The 17,323-nt window shown below is 40.4% G+C and overlaps 1 protein-coding gene across 5 annotated transcripts in view; it reads right to left on the reverse strand.

The window, feature by feature from the left end:
- Positions 1-10,871: 10,871 nt before the first annotated feature.
- Positions 10,872-17,323, reverse strand: part of gria1a (glutamate receptor, ionotropic, AMPA 1a) — a 58,014-nt gene continuing 51,562 nt past the window's right edge. For 2 of the 5 annotated variants that reach the window (XM_049737714.2, XM_049737707.2), the window contains exons 15-16: positions 15,414-15,548; positions 10,872-13,419 (exon numbers count right to left, since the gene is read on the reverse strand). In XM_049737714.2, coding sequence (XP_049593671.1) covers positions 13,252-13,419; positions 15,414-15,548 — 303 coding nt within the window. In that variant the 3' untranslated portion in view covers positions 10,872-13,251. Of the gene's footprint in view, positions 13,420-15,258; positions 17,141-17,323 lie in introns of those variants that run through there. The other 3 variants (XM_049737729.2, XM_049737721.2, XM_049737698.2) reach the window with 2 other exon arrangements.

Genomic DNA, 17,323 nt, shown 5'->3' on the forward strand with positions numbered 1-17,323 from the left:
ATTAGAAATAAAAGAGACTGCATGGATAATTTAGTAATAAAACCAAAGGCCTCTTAGAGCTGTGAATCACACACAATAACAGATGCCATCGTTTTAACAAGTATTTTTAACAAGTTATGTATTCCTTTTTGTTGTGGGCATTGTAGACACAGAAGGGTATAACTGGGCCTTCAACATCTTTTTGCATGTTCTTTCTTTCTTTTGATGAAGTTTGGAGCACTTGAAAGACAACAAGTTTTCAAATTGAAATAGACTAACCATCCATTTTGTTATTGGACTACATCCAAGGGGACTTAAGCAAATAAATGGAGTAGCAGCAGAATAGACTTTAGCAGGTATAAATGAATGGTTTTACTACTGTTGGTATGCATGAACGTGGGACAAGGTAAACTGTGGTATAACTTCAAACATTGAAAAGCGACTCACATGCTCAAAGGAGCATATGAAAATCATTTTTTGTGATATGGCAGATTTTCTGGTGTGTTAGACCAACCAAATGGTATAAAGGATTGGAATAAAAGAATTTGCAATTCTACTCCAGTGGATATTTCAAAACTGTGCCTTGTTTATGGAGGATTAAAACATGAATTTAAAGAAACTGAGTACAAATCAAGTAAAACGATGTTCAAATTACTGTGCATTGTCAAAGTCTATGATGATTATAATGCAGTGACCTGTGAAAAAAGGGAGTACAGAGGTTACGGGTTCCATTCTGGTTCCGGCCTTCCTGTGTGGAGTTTGTATGTTTGCCTTGTGCCTGCCTGGGTTTCCTCCGGGTACCACGGTTTCCTCCCACTTTCCAAAGACATGCATGATAGACCGATTCAATTGCCTGTAGGAGTGAGTGTGAATGGTTGTTTGTCTACGTGTACCCTGCAATTGCCTGGCAACCCGTTCATGATGTCCCTTTACTGCGACACTATGATAATAATGGAAAATGAATTTGCTTCAAGGTATTGAACTTGTTAATTCATAAAAGACATTTATTTGTTGAGGCCACCAAAAACAATCAAGTGCTGACGTTCTAATTTCCTCAAGGTCTTATTTAATTTCCACATCTTTTTATTTAATAGTTACACGTTTATTAACATGGATTAAAAAGTCATCAAATGCAGTCCTTTTCAGAAATGATTAGTGACAGCATTCCTGCATACTGTCATGGGCAGATGGACTTGCTGTAATCTGCTTTTTCACCAGCCCTCCCACCTCCTCCAATACCGCTGTCCCTTTTCAAAGAGCAAGTTGAAGGTTTATTGGAGTTGGTGGCCTGTGATTGTGTTTTAATGAGAGAATGACTGTGGCGGGAAGATAAGGCAAGCCACTTTAGCCTGAGAAGTCCTTGGTGGGATTAGAATAATCATCAAAAAATGGCATGTCCGACAAAAAACACACACACACAATAGGCCACGGCTGCTCCTGTGATCCTTCCTTCCTCCAGCTAGCCATCCACAGCGACACGAAAAAGTTAATTGACATTCCAGTTTGATGGTCCATTGCTTGCACAGAAATATGACATTTCCTCCCATCTCTTTGTTGCAAGCTAAACGGGTCTTTTTACAGATTAGAGAGGGACAGCAAGAATACATGAAGATGGGATGAGTATGAAGCGTACGTGTCAAAGATGTGATCGCGTGAGGTCACAGGAGACAAAATTAAAAAAGCAGCGAGAGATACATGACGTGGCAGCAATTGAGCTGGGTTTAGACCGTCGTGAGACAGGTTAGTTTTACCCTACTGAGTGCAAAGTCATGGTAACCAGATATGATCATATTGCCATTCCTATAATTTCAGTGACCGTCTTTGAATTGATAATGTGACGACTGAATTGCAGTTGGAAATCAGCATATAACATTTCAAGACGTCATCCCTTAAAGAAGCAACAGCAACAGCTTTTAAAATGTTCACAATCAATCAGATTTCATTGCAAAACATCACTTTTTGTTCGTTACAAGTCTTTTCCAAATTGTGAAAGAAATTATCATCTGATATTTTTTTAATTCTTTCATTAATCTTTTTGGAGTCTTGGCTCACGTTGACATTTTGCAAAAATGCTCATTACTGAGAGTATGTACTGCAAATGAATATGTAGCAATCCTTCTGCCTTTGACACAAATTACGTTTTAACAACGGCAACTCTGAATCAGTTTTAATGAGGATGAACAATGAGAAAACATTATGTTCTCGCAGTTATGCTCTATACTTGAATGTAATGCCATATCCCACAGCTGGTCTGTAGTTCCATTTAGGCAAAAATAACAAATACAGGTGAATTGGAACAGCATGGAAAAATGATTGTAGGCAGACCTCCTCAAGTGAGGGAGAGACATTCCAATTTCCGACATCGCATGCTTGTTTAAACGTCCTATTCTAGATCAAATCTCTCTCTGCATGCACAAGGTGGATTGTGATTTGTTTTGAATGAAATTCTTCCCTGTTAACTCAGCATGTCTAACAGAGAGCCATAGAGAAGGTATTTCAAGGCACTGACTTCAGGCAAGCGAGGCGAGGTGATTAATATTGACACTGGTGGCAAACAAGTCACACAAACAGGCACAATTACACAGCGCAAAGCACAAGATGCAGTCCTTAACACAAGGAAACATGGGTGTGACAAAAACCCTCAAGGCACTCTGACACTTCCTTATTAAGAGCTCTTTAAATGCAGTTTAAATCAGTTTGGTGAATCTGAAAGGCTTTTCTGGTGCTAATATGTGTGTAGGTTCTGTTTACTTAATGGAAGGAGAGAGACATGAAAGGATGGAGCGATAAGTTGAGCGAGATGAGGAAAAACGGGTGACTTGTGGCCTCTCTCTCTAGGGAAAAGGGATTATGTTCCTCCGCTGTCATGTGTTCTGACATTCAGAATGTTATTAAACTTCAATAGGCAGAGGCTCAGGGTTCACTGATTACTCTCGCAGTGACAGAATTCATTATTCAGCTTTTACTTTTACACACGCATGTTTGGCAAAATCTCAATCAAACGCATACACGAGTAGGTATGCATACGTTTGTATTATGCAAGTCTGGATGCCCTCTTGTTGAAGACGTGCTTAGATAAATGTATTCGAGAAATGTGGTGTTGCAGCTGTGAAAACATTTTGGGGTAATATGCCTCTCTTGGCAGGTTTGATTTGTGTGCCTACTAAATATGCACACTGAGCTTCCAGGAATAGGCTAAGCAATGGTGTTTCCATTGTGATGTGATTGAATTTTAAGAGAGCGATTGTTGGAGCAGACAAAACAGCCCACCCACAGTCCCCAGTCTCAACCTACAGAATGATATACAGTATTGTACTGGTATTACCCACAGTAAAAATGGAATTTCCCAAAGTCGAGGGTGTATCCCGATCCGCGTATTTCGGCCTGTCCACCAGTCTGGCTGCTATGTGCAAGGAAGCTCTCTAACTTTGATCACTGTTGAAAGTGGCCCTGCTCTATAATCCCCTCATCTATCATTCTGTCTGAGGTGATGTGGGCTGCCATACATCTCTTCCCCCTCTCCCTCTCCTCCTTCTTTCTGTCTCCAGCCCGTGTTTACAACCTCCATCCATCTTCCCCTCATGGCATTGCCTGCCACCAACCACCAAGATGGACAGATGGGGAACAGAGAGAGTGAAGCAGCAAAACAGCTTTTCTATTTATGAATTTAAAAAAAAAAAAGGAGCAATAAAATTTGGGGACAACCCATCTATAAAAAGGGTCATCCTCAAAAACTGTGGAGAGACCTATAAAGTTCCAATTGGATAATTAATTATCCATTATAACCTAATACATTTTCATTTACAGAGCAATATATCTGGGTTAACCGTTATATATCAGCAGTTAATAGGGGAAGTGAAGAACTGTAGGCCTGTATAGACCACTGATGTGCTGAAGCAGTATTTAAGGCTGTGCTATCCCAGCTTTGGTAACTAGTAAGTCTCTTGCAATGTGTGGATGGCCATTTATAGCCATTTAGAATCTGACCAGTGTCTTGCCCAACTTGGGGGGACTGAAAGTGTCTTGGTGCAGGCCATCGCTGCACAGCTTACATGCAGAAAAAAGGTCAGAAAACAGGTAAATGTGTCAACACCTGACATAAAACATGAATAGATAATGCATCTATTCAAAACAAAAATCATGCTTGAAAACCTTGGAACATTATCCAGTCGGCTATTTTGACCTGGAAGCCGGCGTTCGTCTGCACTGTTTTGTACTAGTGATGTGCATTCCAGTTCTTAAGTGAACTGAATCTTTAGAATCGGTTCACTCAAAATATTTGTTCTAAAGAATCGTTCACTACACTTTCTTATTTATTTATGCTTTTTTATTTTTTTTACTTCATGTAGTGTATTGTAGTGTCCATGAGGTGTACCTAATCACAGGCCACTTCAATAGGGAAAAAGCTTAAGTGAAAGTGAAAAATGCCACACCCGCCCTCACCCCCACCTTCTGATTGGCTATTTGATCTGTGACGTCACTTGGACACTCCATTAGGTACACCGCCATTTTCAAGTGTACCTAATAATAGGCCACTTTATTAGGCAAATATCATGGTCTAGTCCTCTGGGCCCCATTCCGACATGTTTTCCAAGATTCCCTCGTTAATGTAGGCCCCAAACCAGTCAGCTATTTCGACCGGCAGTCTACAATTGCTTGCACTGTTTTGTACTTGTGATGTGCATTCCAGTTCTCAAGTAAACTGAATCTTTAGAATCGGTTCACTCAAAATAATTGTTCAAAAGAATCGTTCACCAAATCGTTCGCTACACTTTCTTATTTATTTATTTTATTATTTTTTTTACCTCGTGTAGTGTTAGGGTTAGAGCTAGGGTTAGGGTTTTAGCTAGGGTTAGGGTTAGGGTTAGGGTTAGGGGTTAGGGTTAGAGTTAGGGTTAGAGCTAGGGTTAGGGTTAGAGCTAGGGTTAGGGTTAGAGATAGGGTTAGGGTTAGAGATAGAGCTAGGGTTAGGGTTAGAGCTAGGGTTAGGGTTAGGGTTAGAGATAGGGTTAGGGTTAGAGATAGGGTTAGGGTTAGAGATAGGGTTAGGGTTAAGGTTAGAGCTAGGGTTAGGGGTTAGGGTTAGGGTTAGAGCTAAGGTTAGGGTTAGAGCTAGGGTTAGGGTTAGAGCTAGGGTTAGGGTTAGAGCTAGGGTTAGAGCTAGGGTTAGGGTTAGGGGTTAGGGTTAGAGTTAGGGTTATATTAGCAATATTAGCATCATTTTATCCGATTCAGAAACCTCTTTTGACGCAGAATATGATGAATCTAGCAGTTCACTTGGGCTCCCGTCAAAGTCTCAAAGTCTACTTTATTGTCAAATGTCAAGACACACAAAGAGATCGAAAATTACATTTCTCACTATCCCAGGGTGACAAGACAGAGTTCACAACGCACATACAAGTACACACTTCCCTATGGAAGCCTTGCTCTCAGTGCATGGAACATGTATGGTTTTATGGAGCAGCTCACAAGCGACTAGATCAGTGAAGACTCCACAGCAGATGTCATCACAACACGTTGTGTACACGAACACCTAGCAAAGTACAATTTAAAATGACACTTTCGAAGTGCCCAAAGTTAAACTTACAAAAGAAAACCCATAACCAAAAAAAAACTTACACAGGAAAATTAAAACAAGAAGATGAACAATAAGAGTTATAGCACGCTAGCCGCTCCCGATGCACAGCAGAGTCCGGAAAGATGACATTCAACCAGGCCACTGTGAACACGAGCACACAGCAGGCACGCACTGTCCGGTTCGTGGATCCTATCAGGCGAACTCAACCCATCTTGTCGTCCCACGAACGTATGCCAGGATAATGGAAGGCACGGCTAGGCGAGCTGGGTTGGCCGCAAACCTGGCCCGACGTCTCCGCGCTGGCCCCTCTTCTCTTTTTGGTTACATTCACTGAAGCTAAACGCGTACAACTTGAGACGTCATGAGACGTCACTTCCGGCTGGCGGCTCGGTGCAGTCAAACTCGTCTGTGCGGAAAATTTAAATTATATTTTTCAGAGCAACAGCTTCCTTTTCGTTGTTTCGAGCGTCAATTTATATTTATAAGCCCATAAGCTAACTAAAACCAATTTATACATATACCGGTGTCTCTAGCCCTTTAAACCTAACCCTAGCTCTAAGGAAGTGTATGGTTATATGGGCAACTGTGTTGCAAATTTTCTATGATAAAATATTTTTGGCCCCACTGAGATTTGAACCCGGGCCGCTGGGGTGAAAGCCCAGAGTACTAACCACTTCCCTATGGAAGCCTTGCTCTCAGTGAATGGAACATGTATGGTTTTATGGAGCAGCTCACAAGCGACTAGATCAGTGAAGACTCCACAGCAGATGTCATCACAACACGTTGTGTACACGAACACCTAGCAAAGTACAATTTAAAATGACACTTTCAAAGTGCCCAAAGTTAAACTTACAAAAGAAAACCCATAACAAATAAAACTTACACAAGAAGAGCCCTAACGTGGCACTTGACAGCTGTCAGTGTCAAAAGCAAAATGTAAACAAGGACCATGTGAAAATTAGGTCAATGCAATCTCTGGTTAGAATATGTTATTTTGTAGCTATTAACAAGTAGAATAGTTTTAAATTAGTCACAATTATTTAGGCAGATAATTATGGGATATTTTGGTACACGACTACACGAGGTAAAAAAAAAATAATAATAAATAAATAAGAAAGTGTAGCGAACGATTTGGTGAACGATTCTTTTGAACAAATATTTTGAGTGAACCGATTCTAAAGATTCAGTTCACTTGGGAACTGGAATGCACATCACTAGTACAAAACAGTGCAAGCAATTGTAGACTGCAGGTCGAAATAGCCGACTGGTTAGTGACTTGAGCTCTTGCTCCATAAGAACTTGGTTCGATCCCAGGTGCGAGAAATTACCTTGTTGTGCTTTGTTTATTTATTCTTTTTTTTTTTTAAACCTTGTGCAGTGTACCTATTGAAGGTGTACCTACACATATTATCATATAAAGCATGATTAAGCTGATTTTTATGTTTTAATTGGCGAATAAAGAAACAAGGAATAAAACACCAGACAAGTTTTAACATAAATGTTTATTAAAAATAATAATATTAAAAGCAAATTTCAAACCAGCAATCTAATGTGAAATTGCAGTAAACATATTGGATAACAATATTTAGGCGTATATAGGTATACACGTTATTTAAAAACGACTATAAGTGTTATACTACGATACCAGTGTTTACCAGCTCAGTGGCCTAAGAGGAGAGTGTCCGCCCTGAGATTGGGAGGTTGTGGGTTCAAACCCCTGCCGAGTCATACCAGTGACTATAACAATGATACCCATTTCTTCCCTGCTTGGCACTCAGTGTAAGGGGTTGAAATGGGCCCCCCCCCCTGCTGCTTACGATCATTGGGACTTTTGACACTCAGACTAGAGCCTGACACCTGTGACCTTTGACCATGATATCGAAAAAAGTGGCCTGTTATTAGGTACACTTGAAAATGGCGGTGTACCTAATGGAGTGTCTGTGTGATTCCCTCGTTAAGTGCACCTGCGTAAAAAGTTTTAGCTTCGGTAGAACGTGAAAATGACCAACGGGAGTAAGTTGTTTTTTTTTTGTTAAAAAAATGATCAAGTGTAGTGAGACCTTTTTTTTTTATGACAATGGCTTTTTTTTTTCTTAAAGAATATATTTTCTGGCGGCTCGGTAGCGCACTGGGTAGCACGTCCGCCTCACAGTTAGGAGGGTGCGGGTTCGATTCCACCTCCGGCCCTTCCTGTGCGGAGTTTGCATGTTCTCCCCGAGCCAGCGTGGGTTTTCTCCGGGCACTCCGGTTTCCTCCCACATCCCAAAAACATGCTTGGTAGGCCGATTGATCACTCCAAATTGTCCCTAGGTGTGAGTGCGAGTGCGAATGGTTGTTTGTCTCTGTGTGCCCTGCGATTGGCTGGCAACCGGTTCAGGGTGTCCCCCGCCTACTGCCCGATGACGGCTGGGATAGGCTCCAGCACGCCCGCGACCCCCGTGGGGACTAAGCGGTTCAGAAAATGGATGGATGGATGGAATATATTTTCTTTCTCTCTGCTTTGTATAATGCCGCTAGAGTAGCTTCTCGCTCTAACTATTTAAGGTATTTTGGGATACAGTTTGTTTTCGTGTCACAGCAGAACTGTTTGGACAAGTCTGATCACTTTGATTACGTGCTCCTCAACTTGGAATAAATCGACTGAAACTTGAGATGTTGAAAATTTATTTGTGACTTTGCATTTCCAGGTTAAAGGTGTATATTTATACACAAGCGTGTTTGTGCAGAGCTCAGGGAAATGCAGGTGTGTACGTTGCCTCTGCTTAGAAAAGTCTTCCAAGAATTCTTTGACATCTGTAATGTATTACATGAAGGTGTGCCACGGCACACCGGTGTGCCGTGGCACACTGACGTACATCAGTAAGTTGACGAATTCAATGTTCACTGCCATTGCAAGCATTCGCTACTCAGTGAGATATTTGATATACATTTGACTAAAGGCGAGCGGCAGGGTACACCCTGGACTGGTCACCAGTCAATTGCAGGGCATGTATCTAATTAGATTGCCACCTATGGGTAGTTTAAAGTCTTCAATTAACCTAAGGAGCATAGTGTAAGAATGTGAGCGAAACTAGAAGTCCCAAAAGAAAACCTACGCAAGCGTGGGGGGGTTCATGCAAACTCCACACAGAGATGTTCCAGCAGAGATTCCATTACTTTAGAATGCAGCTGTGGGTATTTCAACTTGAACATCTCTCACCTCAGTGAAATGTGATCGCTGTTATCCACTCATCTAGCCTCTGCCTTTCCGTCAGGCCCCTTAGGGAAACAGCCTGAGGGGTGGATGCTGAGAGACATGAGATGTAAGATGCAACTGCATGAGGTCCCACTCTTAGAGCTGTGTGTGCGTGAGTGTGTGTTCACTTATGAAACTCTCCTTTGCAACTGCATACATTGTGTGGAGAGCACAACCTTACAGGTCATAGTTTGTCAAACGAGAAGAAACAAGAGCCTTTACTAACAATTATTACAATACTGCAACACGATATTAGGGTAATAGGGTATTTAGCTTTGTGTGTGCTTGTATCTATTTGGCTAGCTTATTTATTTACAAAAGAGCACAGAAAGATCCCACAACAAGAACCAGCAGTCATAACAGTGGCAGATATCCAAGGAAGAATGTCAACGATGAGGAGCTGAACAGCATCAGAGCCCGACATAATTGCCTACTAGCTAAAAAAGCGAACTTATCTCCATGAACGTCTGGCAGTGCAAATGTGCAAATGAACCAGCTGCTAACATCAGGGCATCCTCCCACAATAACCAAACTCAAGGTCGAACAGCACGCATTATGAAGGACCCCCAGAAGGGAGAAACTCTATCAAAATACCAACCTGCCTCACCACCACATGGAAGCTCATATCAGGCCTCCTAGCAGACAAATGAGAAGGCATAAGGATCAATATATGAGCAGAGCAGGGAAATCACCCAAGTGTGTAAAACCAGTACCACCAACCTAAGTGCTGCCTGGATTGACTACAAGAAAGATTGTGACTCAATGCTGCACACGTGGATCATGGAGTCAATTTCTGCTTCCACCATGTCAAGCACCCTGTACTCCTCATCTGCCCTGATTTTAAAGTGAATTAGTAGATCCACTTCGATCGACCGGGGGTTGGCTACATTCCATCCCATAGCGGTGCACAACCGTGCAAACACTCTTTCCCACCTGTGAGAGTCTAGGAAAACACCAAAAGAAAATTCCACCCATGTGCACGGACAGTGATTTGCTTGAGACTTGGGTTGGGCACAAAAATAGGGCCCTTTGTGTGTTAAGATCAAGTACGAGAGATGCATCACATTTTATTTGAGGTTTAAAAAAATGTGTTAAGGACATAAATATTTTTTTATTATTGCTTGCTAAATTGTTGGTAACAGATTTTAGGTACTGATTAAAATCACAAAAATATGCATGAATCCTGTAGTTTTCCTGTAATTTGTGTGTAGTATAGTGTTTGGGAACAAAATCTAATGCATCGTGGTGCTATTGCTTTTCACTTGAAGACCCCCCCCTATAATGTTTTTTTTCCTTGTCGAAAATAGAACTAGCACTGCATATCACAATTTTAGACCGGCTTATCCAGGTAATTCCAAAAGGTTCACACACTCTCATGAAATCCTGAATCCTGAACGAGACTTCATCTTGTTGGGAGGAAAACATATCTATTTTGATTTGCTAATTGTGTTACATTTTCTTACTTCAGTGCATATGATGTCTCATGGAAGCATGATAAATCTGTAGAAGAAATGTAATCGCTGTGAATTTTCCATGCACAGTATCATTTTTTTTGTACTGCTTATTTTGTTCAGGGTCACAGGGAGCTGCAGCTGAGTCCATCTGACTTTGGGCGACATCACCCTGGACTGACCACCCATCAATCACAGGGCCAATGCAAACTTAATCATTGAGATAAGAGATGTGTATTATACAATAAGTGCTTTTGATGAACTATATTATGATGAGTGGTGGTGATACTCATCTCCATTAGTGTTTTTATACATAAAAATATTACAATAGTAGATTCATACGAAAGTGCAGTGAAATTAAATGTAGGCTCTACTCAATCATCTTTATCACTGTGATGAGGACCATTAAATTCATTGCTCTTTTCTTTCCAGAGCTGCTTTGCTGGTTCAGGCTTTTTTTTTTTTCTCTACTTTTATGCCAGACAAAATGTCACAGATTATTTTTGGGATCAGTGCATCTTGTCTGAGCCAGGCACATTACCCATCTCTGAAGCTATTATCTAATATCCTATTTGCTCAAAGAGGGAGTCAAACAGTTTATGAGGATCTTCGAAATAAGACAAATGTCCATGAACAAATATACATAGTTTATTCCTTTATTCTGTTACAAAAGCACAATGACTTTCTTCCTGGACACTTTGGCTAGAAAAAAATACTCCTCCAATTTCACCCCCTCCTTTAAACATCTTAATTTTTTTTTATTTTTTAGATTCTTTGTCACATCTTTCCTAGTTAAATAAAACAGAACAAAAAAAAAAACAACAACAAAACAATGTTCTTGTGTCTGAACAGCAATTAGATTCTAAGAATAAAATACAGTGAAAAGGGAAAACAATATGGATATTCAAATTGTGTTAAACTACGCACACTTAAAAATACAAACATGAAATCATTTTTAAACTTCAACAATAAAATAAAAAATAAACCCAAACTGGATTTAAACGTTTCAACAGATTATTCCACATCAGCATGTTTTTTTTAATTTTTTTATTTACACTATTCGAAGTGTAAAACACTGGCAACTGAACTCTCCTCTATAATACAAACACTGAGTGTATTTTTTTTTAATTTATTTTCTTTCTTATAAATCTGTTATGTCATAAAAAACCTCTCTGAATGTGGCGCCTCCACTGAGGAGTGCTGTGCCGTGTCCTAATTAATACAACAGCACAATAAGACAAAAGTATGCACACAGTTCAGGTACACAGAAGTGTCATTGCAAAGCAAACATTTGAGATAGGAAATTGTTTCTATTTACATAATAGGTGCTGATATGTATGGTTTTGGTAAACTGCCCATTTATCATTAATAGTAAGTCATTTGAGATCTTAATTTTTAAATTTGTATCCATAGAATGTAAAGCAGAAAAGGAGAAAGAAAACAATAGACATCTTGGAGGAAGAAGCGATAGTATAAGGTAGGTGGTAATGTAAGTGATGGGACAGCGGGCATCCAATATGACAACTAGCCACAACCTTCTAGTTACCTTCAGATAAAAATCTCAGCTTTAGATGTAAATTTTAGATTGTACAATGATGGTAATTTCATGTCTTCATGTCCGGTACCTATGATTTCACTTGCTTTGAAATTCCACTGCAGAGGACATGTGATTGAAAATATTTAGATGTGTAACTGTGAGGTGCACGTGCTAACCAGTGCCCCACTGAGCCACCCTGGAAATGACATATACTTTTCAAAATTTTAGGAAATCTGAAAATTGTGGTATATTCTTACCCGTGTCAATATTTTGTTTATCTCTACCATCTTAGCGCATCTAGACTACAATTAATGTGTTAATTTTGTGTTTTGGTAATCTCAACAAAATTCATTAAAGTTTGTGATTGTAAGGTTACAAAAGTTTAAAAGGTTCAAGGGGTATGGATACTTTTTCCAAGGGACTGTAGCATCATTGGCCAATTCATTAAAACTGAATACAATGAAAATTCCATCATATGCACCACAGAGATGAATAAGAGCCAGCGCTCCATCTCTAATTTCAGGAATACATTTGCCAGTAGATTCCTTTACTCAACAAAAAATCAGAATAGAGCAGTGGCACACACTGGAAACCTCACAGCAGAGGAATACAGTGTAAGGTCACTCATAGACACTATATTGCGCCATTGTGCCTTTTCCTTCTCAAGAGGTCAGTCTCCAGAAAATCTTTGTGTGTACAAATAATGGTTCTATGGCACAAAGACAAGGCATGATGTGTCACATGAGGTGCAGCAGCAATGCATTCTTTTTTTGTAGCCCGAGCATGAACTGTGTGAAACAGAAAGCGCCTTTAATGAATCACCTCAACCGCTCATCGGTGCAAACCATATTCTTAAATCTATGCTACACAGAACACTTGGTCCTCCCCAACATATACATTGAAGTGTGAAAGAGTGCAGGCATGTGTCCAAAAAACAAAAATGAAATTATTGTAGCAGTCACAAGTGTTTGTCTTCATCACCACATCAGTGCAAAGACACCCTCAGCCACCAGAAAGCATCTAGGTAGTACAGGGTCAGCAATCGAGGTGAAAATATTGCACGCGGACTAAAGTCAACAACTCCACTGCAATGGCACAACACAGGTGGCACACTTAAGATTTTTTTTTTTGCCCCACACAAAAGAACATGATTAAAAAAAATTGCAAAAACACACCCAGATTCTTTATTGCAGCACACATCCTGTTGTCTTTTTCTGCCCCCCCCCCAAAAAAAAAAAAAAAAAAAAAAATATCCACATATTAAAAATCTTTTGAGTCTCTGTAGCTTGTAACGAACGTTTGAAGAGTGCATTTTGGCAGTAAGTTAAATCTTGTTCCGGTCGGGCACAGCCAAGAAAATTTAAGGGTCAAACCACACAGCCACGATTTGTTTTGGAGATCATCAAAGTCTTGTGCTCTTCTTGTTCTACCCTGCCTCCTTGTATCCACTCCCTTTCCCACGGTCATGTGATCACATTCCTGAGGCACCCAGCCCTATGCCGGCAGTGTGGCTCATGCATGGCAGTGTCTGAATGGTCTTGGGGAAGTCGTGGGTGAGGAGTCGTCCATTTTCTCCTCCGCTCCCGTTACCGCTCATCCTGGTCAGGGTGGAGCATCGCATTGCGTCGTTAATGGATTGCTGTTGGACACAATACAATCAGACTGCAAATTAGAATGATCATATATGTTTGGACGACCAGATAACAAAAAAGATGCAGTTACCACTTTGACCTTATTATAATATCTGTGTATTATTGATTTTTGCCTCTCTGAATGTGATGCTGGCAGATGACCAAACAACAATTAATATTCCCAGTAGCACAGTGGCCTGTGTATTTTTTTTGAATGTGTTAGCCTAAACAAAAAGTCTTATTTTTATCAGAGAATGTGAGCGAGGCAATCCAAAAATTATAAAAATGATCAAAGTATATTATGATTTAATGTTTGAAATTACACTGTGACATCCGACTTTTTGATTTTTACCTCTAACCCTTTCCCAAAATCAGCTATAGTCCATCCATTGATCTATTTATTATCTGTACCGCTTGTCCACACAGGGGTCGTGGGCGTGCTGAAGAAAGTGTGGGTAAGAAGCAAGCTAAGGCTCCATTCATCGGAATAATTGTTCTATTAGGTGACGTCATGTCGGAACGGTTAGGCACGCTGTTTGTGGCTGCTGACGGTTCGGGGGCTGATTAATTTTCAACAAAGCACACATGATCTGGGGCAACCTCTGAGTGCTGTGCTGCAACTCGTGAATCACGCTAATGGGAACAGCACTGTTGCGTTCTGAGTCAGACAGCATAAAGGCACGGCAGCTCAGCAATTTCATCAGCATACTGATCGAGTGCCCGTTTGTATGCTGATTAAAAGTAGATCGAAAAGATACCCTACAAAAAGGTCCCCCCTCTGCTTATTAAAAGAGAAGGTGAGCCAGAGAATGTCAAAAGATTGTTGCAAATGCCTAGTTCTGTAAACTACGTGAAGGGAAACTTTTTGTGTAGCGGGAAATATATAGCAACAAATTCATACTTTGAGACTTATGAAATGCAATAAGAAGGTTCTACATTAAAGCAGTGATGGAACACAGGCCTGCCTTATGGTATACGTACATATAAATAATGTTCAACCACAATGGGGACTGCTTTGCAAGACAGTCAGCAAAAAGAGCAGAAGGAGCAGGGGACAGATTTATTCAGAGTGACAGAAGTAGATAGATGCATCACTGTAATTCAAATTGCCTTTATACCTTTCCTCCAACTTCAACTTCTGTCTACAGCATGTGTGTAGGTGTGTGCGTACAAAGTAATTTCACTCACATCATTGCGAATGACAGTCAATGTAAGAGATGTTACAACAGTCTTCTGCAAAAAGATAATGCTGAGTTTTAATGAGATTTCAATTTTGTTGTGTTGTATTTTACTATGCAATGATGTTTAGGGCATAGGGAGGGAACATGAAATTTAGGATTATGCAGGAATCAAAATCAAACTTTATTCACACACTTTATTCACGTGAAGTGATTGTATTTTGCTCAAGGGATCAAATTCCTCTTTTCAACAAAGGTTTTTGATTCTGTGATGTGTGGTGCAATGGGTTCATTATGTGGTAAAATGCCTTCTTAGTGATCTTTAAGTGAGCCTGGTTCGAGCTTTGATTTTGTCAATGTGAAACTTAATTTAGCCAAGAGATAAATCATGTGATTGGAAGTACTTTGTGTTAGGTCCTAAAATTAAACAGGTATGTGGGCAATTTTGAATTAAGTGATTAAGGACATCTACAGGCCATCAGTAACACGAAAACTTAGTGAGGGAGCGACAGGAGGAAGGAGAGGTACAGGAGAGCGTTTGAGCTGCGGTGGAAGCCGTGAAAGGCCCTACTGTGGCCACGGTTAGATGGGCGGTGGATGAGGAGGCGGATGTCATCATCATCATAATCATCATCATCATCATCATGGCTTAATCACAGCATTTCCTACCCCGTGGCTGTGCTCTGCCCTTATATCTTAACAGTGTTGTTGGCGTACAGGCCGTAGCTCTGCAGCTCTGTGTAGGGGGCGCTAGCACCACTGTCTAAGGCTGAGCAGTGAAAGGCCTGAGCAGCTGAGGCAGCAGCGGCTCGTGCGGTTGACACCTTCATTCGGCGTGACTCCGTCCTGGATTTGTAGCAGAACTCCACCAGCGCCACAAGCATGGCCAGGCCCAGGCCGCCAATCAGGATGTAGAAGACTCCGGCCACGTTGCTGAGGCTCAGAGCGCTTGTCTTGTCCTGAAGGGAGTGACAGGATGGGGGAGCCAATCGGTGAGCAGGGATTTTGGAGCATAGCAACAGACAACATTCACATTTATGCACTCATGATTGACTGAGAATGTACCCACACACACAAACACACGCAGACACACAAAGACACACACACACACGCGTACACACACACATACACACACATACACACACACAGACACGCACACACACACACACACACACACAGCAAACTGCAAAAATGCCTTCACTACATGACATACAGTTCTATAGAGTTGTACATCCATATATACTATAATCATTGGCCACAACATTAGGGACACTTCAGTAAGAGCTCCATCGGGGACACAATCGAGATCCAATGGAAAACAATACAAAAATTATCAATTGACAAAATTAGTTGGCCACAGGTGAACGCAACACTAAACAGCTTGCATTTAAAGAGCAGGTCACGTGTACCCAATGTTTTGACCAATGTTAGTGTGCATGTATTCATTGATACAGAAAGACGCAATCAATGTATACTATGAGACTTACAAATCAAGAGATGTCAATGGAAGTCACACACACATGCGCGCATACACACACACACGCACACACATACAAACATAAAAACACTGACAAACAAACAAATATCACCATAGGAACATATTCAAGGCTTATCAGTGATACAATTTAAATGGATAACGCCATAATTTATCTTGCAGCGATAAGGTAGACTCAGGTGACAATAACTACTCTCAGAACCACAAGGCCATCTGCACAAGTTGCATGTAACAATGCAACATGTACTAAAGTGTTAATTTGATGGCAGATTTGGACTTCATAAGGACATGTTAGAGCCACGAGTCACAACCATTGTGCTGTGCAACAAGCCTATAGCCACATTGGTAAAATCTGAATTGTGAGTTGTGTTTGATCACTTGTCCAGCGATGAGTAAATTAATTATGTTTCATGACACAGGCCACACATTAAATGTTGCCCCGTGCCTTTCTAATATACATGCATATAATGACTAATTTTAAGCACTCAAACAGATTTGTGTTTTTATTACAAGTCTGTTTTATGGCTGACTAATGTTGAGCTGCATATTGAAGCATTATACGGTATAATGAAGTTGAGTTTCATATTGGAAGGTTGTTGTCAAATTATGTGTTGTGACGGCATGACAGGCTGCAGGTTATCAGACTAAATTGCAGCAACATGATGATTGTCAGAGTCAAATTCCTGCTGCCAAGCAAAATTTATGCTCATTAAATTATCTTCATGGGCATTTATAAACCCTCAAAATAAATGAGATTCATGCCTCAATGCTATGCTGGTTTCTGGTTTGTTTTCTTGGAATAAACACAACTGGCGCATTTGTTTCCCAGCAACTAAAAGAAGTGCGTATAAACAAGTATTGTTTGGAAATACAAGGTAGTGGGCAAATAATCTCCGAGGCGTTTTTCATAAGAAAGTCTATCAAATAATAGAGAGAACTGGCTTCTTGCAGAGAATGAAACCAAAGTGCAAACACATGCGATATGACTCAGGGTTGAGTTTACAGACAGTAGTGGAGTACGATTTTGTTCAGCAGTTAATAATATGATCTTTTGACCTTTGAGCAATTTTAGAAACTGAAATGCATGCATTTGCTTTTAAAGAAGTATAATTACAGGATAGTAATCTTGACACAAAACAAAAACTATTTCAAAATTATACAAACATCAACTATTTTAAAACCTAAGCCATCAGATTGCCAATAAAGTACGTGCCCGGATGTAAGGCAATAATTCAAATG

The sequence above is a fragment of the Syngnathus scovelli genome, chromosome 1, assembly GCF_024217435.2.
Source record: "Syngnathus scovelli strain Florida chromosome 1, RoL_Ssco_1.2, whole genome shotgun sequence".
NCBI classification, from domain to species: domain Eukaryota; kingdom Metazoa; phylum Chordata; class Actinopteri; order Syngnathiformes; family Syngnathidae; genus Syngnathus; species Syngnathus scovelli.